The sequence below is a fragment of the Physeter macrocephalus genome, chromosome 16 (assembly GCF_002837175.3).
Source record: "Physeter macrocephalus isolate SW-GA chromosome 16, ASM283717v5, whole genome shotgun sequence".
Lineage (NCBI taxonomy): Eukaryota > Metazoa > Chordata > Mammalia > Artiodactyla > Physeteridae > Physeter > Physeter macrocephalus.
In genome coordinates this window covers 24,864,211-24,876,589 of record NC_041229.1, presented here as the reverse complement: position 1 = coordinate 24,876,589, position 12,379 = coordinate 24,864,211, and the positions used below count along the sequence as shown (strand labels likewise).

Here is a 12,379-nt window from a genome sequence, read left to right as displayed (position 1 = left end):
AGGCTCCGGACGCGCAGGCTCAGCGGCCATGGCTCACGGGCCCAGCCGCTCCGCGGCACGCGGGATCCTCCCAGACCGGGGCGCAAACCCGGTTGCCCTGCATCGGCAGGCGGACGCGCAACCACTGCGCCACCAGGGAAGCCCCCTGAACATTTTTAGTAAAACAGATATAACTTTTTGTCCTTCTACAAAAGATGATACTCCCAGAAGTATACTTTCCTAAGGTGAAAAGTAACTGAAAGAGAAGCTTGTGGTATACCATATTTTTCCAAAGCAGAGGAATTAATAGGAATTTTGCCTAGGATATGTTGGAGACCAACAGCTGCTGTCAGTGACCTTTAAATCTCCTACCTATACTACATAAGTCTGCTTAGTTTCCATCCTTTAAGAAAAGTTAAAATCAAGGACCACAACAAACCAGTTTCCCAACACTAGAAGCCATGAATTCATTTGCTAAATTCTTTGAAAACTGGAATCTCAAGATTACCAGGTCTTGTGAAACTGAAAGGAAGGAGACAATGGCAGTAACAACACACTCTGGAATCAATGCATAGGACATAGGACCTCCTATGTGAAAATGACTAAAGAAAAAAAATGAGCTCTGCTCCCTTGTCCTACAGTCAGAAGCAATTTTCTAAAGTACAGGCCTTAATAGTCTTATCAAGAGGGGGAAAAAAATCTCATACATGAAGTTGAGATGGTACCTTATGGCATATAACAGTGATCTGCAAGTAGTAGATGCAGCAGCTAAATATCATTGGGGCCCAAGGAACTTATTTCTCACTGCTTCTGAGAGAAAGTGTAAGAAGCTGAGCATCATTTGATGTTTCTAGTGTGAAAACTTTCCTAGTTGATCAGATACCATGAATACATTTAGGGGACATACCTGGGAACTTGTCTACAGTATTGCCTATGTGAAACAAGCAAAATTAGATACGATTAAAAGTTTCAAAGAAAACACCACAAACAAGTCTCCTCTAGAGCACAGCATCAGCAAATTCCACCTTTCAAACACAACTCTACCTTACAAAACTAGGTCTCAACAGCTGAATAATAGATTCTGCCCTCTCTTCCTCTTCACCCCCAAATACAGATGATTTTTCAATGGTTTTATCTGGCTGAGCCCAAGAGGAATATAAAATTAAAAGAGAAGGCATCTTTTAGTTTAATGGTCTAAGTACATTGCCAAATGCCATAAAAGAAAGCAAAATACACATTGCATAACAGAAAAATAAGCTTGAAAATGAACAGATGCCCAATTAGAGGCACTTTAGCCATCACTGAATATTCAATAGCTTAAACACCTATGAGATAATATGATCATGCTTATGTGTTTGCACTGAGACCACTTGCTATCAGCTCTCATTTATCACACTGTGGCTTCATTTGTTTGCAGGTACTGTGAAGTAAAATCCACCACCATTCAAAAAAGGACTCTCAAAGCAAGATCAGTCACAAACCACCTCAGTAAAATTAAGTTTTCCTTTGTACATGATAAGGTTACATAGGTAATGAAACTTTTTAGCTTAAATAAAAATTTTTTGGATTTTATCCTTATTTACTTGTTAGATTCTGTCTAGTAGATTATATTCCACAAATATTTTGGGGTGAATAAATGAATGAATAAATTCATCATAAATAATTTATTTGAAAAAAATAGGCGCAGGCTTCAGTAGTTGCAGCACGCAGGCTCAGTAGTTGTGCCGCACAGGCCCAGCTGCTCCGCAGCATGTGGGATCTTCCCGGACCAGGGCTCGAACCCACGTCCCCTGCATTGGCAGGCAGACTGTCAACCACTGAGCCATCAGGGAAGTCCTCTCCTCCCTCTTGGACCTCCCTCCTGCCACCCCCATCCCACCCATCTAGGTCGTCACAGAACACCGAGCTGAGCTCCTTGAGCTATACAGCAGGTTCCCACTAGCTATCTATTTTACACATGGTAGTGTATTAATGTCAAATCTAATCTCCCAATTCTTCCCACGTTCCCCTCCCCTCCCATGAACACATGTCCGTTCCAGCACGCAGGCTCAGTAGTTGTGCCGCACAGGCCCAGCTGCTCCGCAGCATGTGGGATCTTCCCGGACCAGGGCTCGAACCCACGTCCCCTGCATTGGCAGGCAGACTGTCAACCACTGAGCCATCAGGGAAGTCCTCTCCTCCCTCTTGGACCTCCCTCCTGCCACCCCCATCCCACCCATCTAGGTCGTCACAGAACACCGAGCTGAGCTCCTTGAGCTATACAGCAGGTTCCCACTAGCTATCTATTTTACACATGGTAGTGTATTAATGTCAAATCTAATCTCCCAATTCTTCCCACGTTCCCCTCCCCTCCCATGAACACATGTCCGTTCTCTATGTCTACATCTCTATTCCTGCCCTGCAAATAGGTTCATCTGTACCATTTTTCTAGATTCTACATATATGTGTTAATATACGATATTTGTTTTTCTCTTTCTGGCTTACTTCACTCTGTATGAGAGACTCTAGGTCCATCCACATCTCTGCAAATTACCCAATTTCGTTCCTTTTTATGGCTGAATAATATTCCATTGTACATATGTACCACATCTTGAAATGTCATTGGACATTTTGGTTGTTTCCATGTCCTAGCTACTATAAACAGTGCTGCAGGGGTACATGTGTCCTTTTCAATTATGGTTTCCTCAGGGTATATGCCCAGTAGTGGGATTGCTGGATCATATGATAGTTCTGTTTTTAGTTTTTTAAGGAACCTCCATACTGTTCTCCACAGTGGCTGTATCAGTTTACATTCCCACCAACAGTGCAAAAGGGTTCCCTTTTCTCCACACCCTCTCCAGGATTTATTGCTTGTAGATTTTTTGATGATGGCCATTCTGACCAGTGTAAGATGATACCTCATTGTAGTTTTAATTTACATTTCTCTAATAATTAGCGATGTTGAGCATCTTTTCAAGTGCCTCTTGGCCATCTGTATGTCTTCCTTGGTGAAATGTCTATTTAGGTATTCTGACCATTTTTTAATTGGGTTGTTTGTTTTTTTGATATTGAGCTGCATGAACTGTTTGTATATTTTAGAGATTAATCCTTTGTCCATTGCTTCATTTGCAAATATTTCCTCCCATTCTGAGGTTGTCTTTTCTTCTTGTTTATGGTTTCCTTTGCTGTACAAAAGCTTTTAAGTTGATTTCTATCTAAAATTGTATCTGCAGTTTGCAAGGATTGCTTTAAATCACACTTTTGATACCTTCTTTAGCAGTTCAAATAAAGTACAACTATTAAAAACAAGTCAATGAATAAACATGAACCTCTTATTCTTCATTTGTAAAGATACGGACATTACCCTCTACTGCTCAAAGTTGTTGAAGGGACTGAATCATATACTATACGTGAAAAAGTTTATCACAATTCCAGACACATTTTAGTTTTGTTTCTTTTATCTATAGCCTGCAGCTACTTTCGTTAGCCACTAGATGGCAATGCTGCTACAGTAAATTATTGCAAAATGGAAGTCTGTATTTTATTTAACTTCTAAAAGTAAAATGTGTAAAACTTAACTTACAGGACTTTTCCTGGCATCTGATGAACTGATAGATAAAACTTTGGACACCTCAAAGAAGAGACTGTGATAATTTCACAGTCTGTAAGAAATGAAACTGTTAATGGTGCCTTTACATTTCATTTTTAAATCTTAATTCACTTGGATTAAGAAATGTGAGAAATCCTATGAAAAGGGCATTGTATAAGGTAAGGCATTTGTTGATAGCTAATAAAAATGTTTGAATATTTACCTCTGACCCCAAACTGAGAGAAACGATCTCATCCTCAAACGCAGAATGTGTGTCAACATGAGCGGGAATTCCTGAGATGGAAGATAGGATAACAGGTCACTTCATTTTTCCTTTTAGTAGATTTAAGACAACGCTAAATATAGCCTCACAGTATTACCGTGAAAACATCATTTGATAAACAGGAATGTACTGTAATTTTAGTTAAAAGGAAACATTTAAGGTGAATGTGAATAAAATTAAACTAAGTCTAAACTAAAAATATAAATTCATGTTAAAGCACCATTGTGACCTTACTGTAAAATCAAGATTTGAGTCACTCCTTAACTAGGACATTTACCCAATCCCAGCCCAAGAGGAAGTGTGAAAGATAACTAACAAAGTCATTTTGACCTCTGAATACTGGATTCCCAAGTACTTGCAGAACAAAAACAACAGCCAGGTGTGAAGACTAATCTTATCAATAATTAAGATAAGGCTTCTTCCACCAGTCTCTCAATCTATGTTAAATGAGTATCTCTTACTTGAAAGGAACTTTGCTACATGGTGAGCAGTACCTAAAGCTAGTAAGACACAAGCTCTGTCCTCAAGGAGCTTATAGACCAATGGAAAGACTGATAGGTAGATAAGCTATCATAAAACATCCTGATAAATGCAGAGAAGGAAAAAAACCCACAACTCCTGCCATTAATAAAACCCTCAATATCATTTGATTAGTACAAATATCAGATGAAGATGCTAACAAGTGCAAAAAAATCAATAACCTAAAGATTTTTTACTAAAATGTCATCCTAGAATTGTCTTCCACATTCTCAACAGAAGAGAAAGAAGAGCATGATGATCCAACCAGTTAGCCTTCTTCTATGTACCTGTAAATTATTTGATTTCTTCCATTTTACATGCCTCCTTTGTTTTTAAGCAATCTTCTCCCTCTCTAAAAAACAATGTTGAGGGAGAACAAAAGAAAATCACAAATAGCAACTGTGTCTGTTTACACTTAGAGATGCAAACTCCTCAAGAGACTGAGTGTAGAATTGCAAATGGATTGAAATCAACACAGGTAACAAACATAAGCAAATTAAGAGTCAGTTCGAGCTAAAAAATACTATCTTTGATCTTAGAGAGTTATATAACCCACTTAGTTATGAAATATATGACTGGAATTTTAGAAGAAGAAATATTCACCATGCCCAGGTTCATACTGGTTAACAGTCAGTTGATCAGGTTTATGTTTAATGAAACCTTCCTTCAACCATTTCTCCAAAATGCTATCACAAATGTCCGGAAGACCTGAAACCAGTAATCATAAAGGCGAAACATATTAAAATATTTACTTTGCATGTTTTACCCAAGAATGAAAAAATAGTCACTATGATAAAAGTCACACAGCTTTTAGTTTAGTGCTCAGATCCAAACATAACAGTAAACTCACAAGCAAAGTAAAATAAAAACAAAATTTTAAGAATCTTTTATTTTATTGATTTTATCAAATAAAATGTACAAAAGAACAATTTTGCAGACAATTTTGGTATTTTGTAAAACAGAAATAAGATTATAAAATTTACTATATCATATACTGGAAATTAGCCTGACCACTTTTTTTTTTGTTAAACTATTAATTTACTTTAAATTTAATTATTTTAAATTATTTCTTTTAAAAAAATATGCCTTTCAAAGTGGAACTAACTTACTTTTATTGGAGTCATAAATGTTATTTCATGAGGCAAAGGAAATCTTTAAATAAGATGAAAGTCATAAAAATACAGATAAATTTAACTCCAACTTAGAATTCTACCAAAGGATTAATATCCTGATTATATAGTAAATTCTTATTAATATATTTGACCACCCATTAGAAAAAACTGGTAAAGAAGATGAAAAAGAATTCACAGAAAAGGAAATAAAAATGGCCAACCTCACTAGTAATCAGGTGATTATAAAGTTGTAAGTTTTACAATATCACATGCTGCTAGGGGTAGGGGGAAGGAGGTACACACTTTGTGAGAGTATGTTGGTATAGCTTTTTTAGGGTGAAATTTGTCAGTGTCTATTGACATTTTTTTTTTTTTTTTTTTTTTGCGGTATGCGGGCCTCTCACTGTTGTGGCCTCTCCCGTTGCGGAGCACAGGCTCCAGATGCGCAGGCTCAGCGGCCATGGCTCACGGGCCCAGCCGCTCCACAGCATGTGGGATCTTCCCAGACCGGGGCATGAACCTGTGTCCCCTGCATCGGCAGGCAGACTCTCAACCACTGCGCCACCATGTTCATTTTTAAATTTTTAAATGAACATAACTCTGACACAATTCTAATTTAGTAGTTTCCCTTGAGCAACTCTTGCTTTAATGCATAAAGAGGTGTATACAAAGATATTCACTGCAGCACAACTTGTAAAAACTAAAAACTAGAAATAACCTAAATGTCTAGCAAAAGGAAATTAACTGAATAAGCTATTATTGAACATTCAATAAAATGAAAACCTATATAAGATCTCTAAGACATACTGTGATAATGTGGTAATATATGAATATACAATTTATAACATACAATGTAATACTACGTGTTAACACCTATATACGTTTACAGGTTATTTGGATGCAAACTCATTTATCAGGATTGAAACAGTATACACTAAACTGTTAATGGTACTACTTCTGAAGAGGAGTATGGGAGTATGGATAGTGTTCAAGAGAAATTAAATTTAGCTTTATTTGTATGTATAACATTTTTAACACAAAACTACACTATTTAGTTAATTAAAATGGTTTAAATTTAATCAACTGTTTCATAAGTTTACCTACAAATGACAAATGAAAAATAATCTCAACCATGATATCCTAATATATTAATTTTTTTCTGTACCAGCCCTTATTATTTATTAACAATTACTGGGTTTCCCTGGTGGTGCAGTGGTTAAGAATCTGCCTGCCAATGCAGGGGACACGGGTTCAACCCCTGGTCCAGGAAGATCCCACATGCTGTGGAGCAACTAATCCTGTGTGCCACAACTACTGAGCCTGCGCTCTAGCGCCCATGAGCCACCACTACTGAGCCCATGTGCCACAACTAGTGAAGCCTATGCACCTAGAGCCCATGCTCCACAACAAGAGAAGCCACCACAATGAGAAGCCCGTGCACCGCAACAAAGAGTAGCCCCAACTCGCCACAACTAGGGAAAGCCTGCGTGCAGCAATGAACACCCAATGCAGCCAAAAATAAATAAATAAATAAATTTAAAAAAAATTTTTTTAATGTATAAAAAAAACCACAACAATTACTTACCCCCAGGTAATGGCTTATCTTTATCTACATGGTTGTTCTCATAGTGGAATTCATAGCCAAAATGCTTTACTCTTCTGTGTTTTAAGGATTTTTGAACTGTATGAAGAGAAGAAAGTAAACTATTTAGGAGAAAAAGAATTTCATTCCTCATATATTTCAAAGTCAACTTTATGAATAAGGATTAGTTTAGTAATGGTAACTTTTGTTAACTGCTAAATTATTGTCTTTAGTAAAATGAAACATTCTACCTCATAGCTGCTATTCTTTTAAGTCTAAAATTGAAACAAACTTTTAAGGGTTTCACCCAGTCAATCTGAAAGAGCTAAACATGCCCACTGCCACTCACAAGATTGCTAATGATCTGGAAAAGAGTCAAAGTAACTAATTTGTAAATTTCTCCAGGAGGTTCTTACTACATTATAATGATATGTTACTGAACCGCTGATTCCTCATAGGAGATTTGTCTTAGGGTAGAGAGAACCAAATAAGACAATATAGGGTTGTCCCTGGGTATCCTTGGGGAATTGGTTCCCTCAAATACCAAAATCCAAGAACGATAAAGTCTCTTACATAAAATAGTGCAGTATTTGCATGTAACCTACATACAACTTTCACATCCTCCAGCATGCTTTAAATCATCTCTAGATTACTTACAATACCTAGTACAATGTAAATGCTATGTAAAATAGTTGTAAATAACAATGGAAATGCTATGTAAATAGTTGCCAACATGTGGCAAGTTCAAGTTTTGCTTTTGGGAACTTTCTGGAATTTTGCTTTTTTTTTCCCAAATATTTTCAATCCATGGTTGACGGAATTCATGGATACGGAACAGACGACCAACTGTATATAAAACGGCTTATAAATGTTAGTTCCACAAATGCTGACTAATAAATATTAATCAGTTTGGAGTTTTAAATTGATACCTATATAAATGCTATTTATTATTAATGCTCTTAAGAATTCTTGGTATGACTTACCTAACATTGTATCCAGGGTACTTTCAGTAATTTTGAGGAAATAGAGTTTTAATAAACCAAAGGAGGATAATGCATCTTGCAGAAACTTTTAAATACCAGATTTAAAGTTTTACTTACAATTTTGATTGTCTGTATCTTCTGTCCAGTTAACACTTTCCAAAAGCATTTTCTCATCCTCAGAAGAAATAATGTCTTCTATTACCATGAGGCCTGGAGGCAAGGCTTGAAGCCCCAACTCTTTCCACTGTGCTGTGGGAAATGAAATTAAAATAGTCAAAATACAAAACTTAAAGTTCTCATAGACAAATAATTCTGTCCAATAGCCATTTATCAGTTCATAAAACCCCAAACCTCATTTTTAGAAATAAGAGTGCTGAAAGGCACACAACATATTAAAAACAGAAAAATAAAGGCCAAGATAAAAATTATGGTATATTTCATCCACTGCAATTACCAATAGCAAATAGAACAGTATTTACTTAAATATTTTGTTTGAACATGATTAAGCCACTTTTTAAATCTCACTAAGAAAAAAGGTTTCTCATAATATCTACAGTATGCACCTCCATAAACAAATCAGATTCTAAATACTGAATACAAAAATTTAAATACTCATTTTTGCTCCTATGGTCAAGTAATAGAAAAGTGTAAAACAACAGTATGGTGGTTTCTTAAAAAACTAAATATAGAGTTGTCATATGACTCAGCAATCCCACTCCTGGACATACATCAGGACAAAACTATAATTCAAAAAGATACATGCACCCCATTGTTCATAGCAGCACTATTTACAATAACCAAGACATGGAAGCAACATAAATGTCCATTGACAGATGAATGGATAAAGAAGATGTGGTAAATACACACATACACACACACACACACACACACACACACACACACACACACACAAACAATGGAATACTACTCAGCCATAAAAAAGAATGAAATAATGCCATTTGCAGCAACATGGAAGCACCTAGAGATTATAATACTAAGGGAAGTAAGTGAGAAAGAGAAAGACAAATACCATATGATATCACTTATATGTGGAATCCAAAATATGACACAAATGAAACAGACTCACAGACATAGAGAATGCACTTGTAGTTGGTTGCCAAGGGGGGCGGGCAGTGGGAGAGGGATGGTTTTGGGAGTTTGGGATTAGCATATGCAAACTATTATATATAGAATGGATAAACAACAAGGTCCTACTGTATAGCACAGGGAACTATATTCAATATCCTGTAGTAAACTATTATGGGAAAGAATATGAGAAAGAATATATATATATGTATACATATGTATACATACATATATATTCTTTCTCATATTCTTTTCCATATATATATATATAAATAACCGAAACACCAGACACTAACACAACCTTGTAAATCAACTATACTTCAGTAAAAAATACATTAAAAAAATACATCTGGACCTAATACAGGATTTCAAATAAAAAACACTCCAAAACTCATTTCATGCAATTTCTTACAGTGTTCAACATGCTGAATGGGGGAAAACCCAAGGACAATATTTTTTGATTAAGACTTATTCCTACAACATTGTAAAACAATTGTACTCCAATTTTTTAAAAAAACCTTATTCCTAAAGCATACAATTTTCAAAAACTGATCACAAACACAAAATATGAAAAAATCTAGTTTTCAAAATCTGAAAGCTTAAGTCAGATTTAAAATTAAGTACATATATGGATTTCCCCAGTAGCGCAGTGGTTAAGAATCTGCCTGCCAATGCAGGGGCCATGGGTTCAATCCCTGGTCCAGGAAGATCCCACATGCCGCGGAGCAAATAAGCCCGTGCACAACTACTGAGCCTGCGCTCTAGAGCCCGCGAGCCACAGCTACTAAGCCCACGTGCCACAACTACTGAAGCTGGCGCACCTAGAGCCCAGGCTCCACGACAAGAGAAGCCACCACAGTGAGAAGCCCGTGCACCGCAACGAAGAGTAGCCCCCACTCACTGCAACTAGAGAAAGCCCGCGTGCAGCAACGAAGACCCAAGTGCAGCCAAAACTAAATAAATTAAAACAAATAAATTTTTAAAGAAATTTTAAAAATTAAGTACCTATAGACACTGAGAATTATAACTTCTAAAATATATCATTAAAAGAGTTAGTTTCCTTTGAACCTTATTTTATAAAACATAAATTTGATCATATTCTACTCACCTACCCACTCCCAGCATATCTAAACAAAACTCTTTGTCTAAATAGGTGGCAAATGAATATAATAGGAGGAGATTAGAAGTCTAAGTCAAAGTTCATCTCAATGTATCTCATTTCCATGGCTCAGTGGTGAAAAGATGTAATAATCCCTGCAGCAATTCTGTAAATCAGTCTGCAAAGCTTTTATTTAAATTAGTTAATTAATTTAAATAAAATTAAATTTAAAAACCAAACAATCGTGTTGGACAGTACAGATATGAAATATGAACATATTTCCATCATCACAGAATGTTCCACTGGACATCGCCACTCTAAAGCTTTGCAAATCTTTGGTAGCTAAAGCTGCTCCTCCATAATCATGAACCTTGGCACGTAATCATTTGGATCACAATTAATTCCTAAGTGATTAATTGAAAGCTTCTGGTAGACACTGTAAAATAAATTGGTGATCTAAATCCTCAACAATACATTTTGAAAGACACAATTAGATAGCAGGGCTCCAAAATAACATGCACACATAATAAATATATTGTTAGGTTGGTAAGCTATGTCTAAATCACCTCCCTTCAACTACTAGTCCCATGCCTGTACAAACTAGGCACTTAAAGAATGTTTGTTAAACAAAAAGGGGTTGCTTAACTGACGTTCAATTTTATTTCACAATAACTGAAACTTCCAACTGAGGTATGAAAAGAAAACTCACACAAAAGCAAAAACCATTTTTAAAAAGATACCTGTATGACATACCTTTTTCCACAAAATTCAAGTACAGAATAATCTGTTGTCCTAAGTCATCCACTATTACTTTTCCATTGAGAGTATCATAGGCTTTCTTGGATTCTTCTACAGTTTTGTATCTTACAAATGAGTAGGGCTTATTAGGTGGCATTAAGAGAGCATCCACCAATCCACACTTCTCTAACACCGGGAGCAGTTGGTTCCTACTCACTCGGTTACCCAAACCACCATTGGCAACAATCAGGCTCTAAAAAAAAACAAAAAAAAGAAAGTAACATGAGCAATTGATATCAACCTGTTATTTTTAAATGAAATTTAAAAATAAGATATTGTAAATAATACTGATTTTTAATAGCCTTTACAGTAAAATATTCATTTCTTAATGACCATATACATACAAATTAAAAGATAACTTTCATTGTTCATAAATTTAACATAATGAAACAGAAAGAGGAGGCAGAGAGAAGAAACAAGGATTTACATAATACTTGCTTTTTTGCTAGACACTGTGCTGTGCTATATGTTTTTACCTACTCAATCTTCATTAACATAATCTTCACAACAATCCTACAAAGTGGGTAATATAAGCCCCACTTCATTCAGAAAGAAACTAAAAATCATAAAAATGAGGTTAAGGTGGTGATTAGTTGGAGCTGGGTTTCAAATTTACTTCTCTGTCAGTTTCCAGAATCCACACTTTTTTATATAACCATTATACAATGTTTACTAAAAACTAAAGGTAAAGGTACTGGCTGGAAGAAAAAAACAATTACAAGTTCTATTGAACATAAAACAGGAAAAATTTCCTCTGTATGTGGGTTATTCAGTCATTTTGCAATTAAATTTTTTTCCTTTGTAAATATCATGCTTCCTTCCTGTCATTTGCAATCCTGTTCAACTTTACTCAAGGAATTAGGTAGGGGAGGTCTCCTATTTTTATTCTGATGCTTATGGCCTAGTGCCATTATAGTCTCTGTACTTAAAAAACATTCTACACAGCATTAAGATCTTTAAACTCTGTAGCATAACAAAAGTAAACAACTGATGGCCTACGCTCATCAGTTTCATAATTTGTACCAGGTATTGGCAAAACTTTTCTGAATAGGGCCAGATAGTAAATATTTTAAGCTTCACAGGTCATATAAGTCTCTGCCACATAGTCTTGTTTTATTCTTAAACAACCCTTAAAAATGTAAAACTCATTTTAGCTCACAAGCCAGATTTGACCTGAAGACAGTAGTCTGCCAACACCTGATTTATATGAAGCCGGAGTGTAGAACATAATGTTTTAGCTGCATATGCATAAAATGGGAATATCTAGAACCCTATTTTAAATGAATATAAAACAATTATTATAAAATTGGATAATAAGTAAAGCTCTGTTCTTTCATGGGGTAGCCAATACTTTATATGTATGTAAGTAT

General features: G+C 35.8%; 1 protein-coding gene across 4 annotated transcripts in view; it reads right to left on the bottom strand.

Moving 5' to 3' along the window:
- Positions 1-12,379, bottom strand: part of ALKBH8 (alkB homolog 8, tRNA methyltransferase) — a 54,335-nt gene that overhangs the window by 33,066 nt on the left and 8,890 nt on the right. For all 4 annotated transcript variants that reach the window (XM_007123358.3, XM_024117386.3, XM_007123359.3 and 1 more), the window contains 5 exons: positions 10,965-11,202; positions 8,144-8,275; positions 7,047-7,142; positions 4,953-5,057; positions 3,771-3,841 (listed from right to left, as the gene is read on the bottom strand). In XM_007123358.3, the coding sequence (XP_007123420.1) occupies positions 3,771-3,841; positions 4,953-5,057; positions 7,047-7,142; positions 8,144-8,275; positions 10,965-11,202 (642 nt within the window). The remainder of the gene's footprint in view (positions 1-3,770; positions 3,842-4,952; positions 5,058-7,046; positions 7,143-8,143; positions 8,276-10,964; positions 11,203-12,379) is intronic.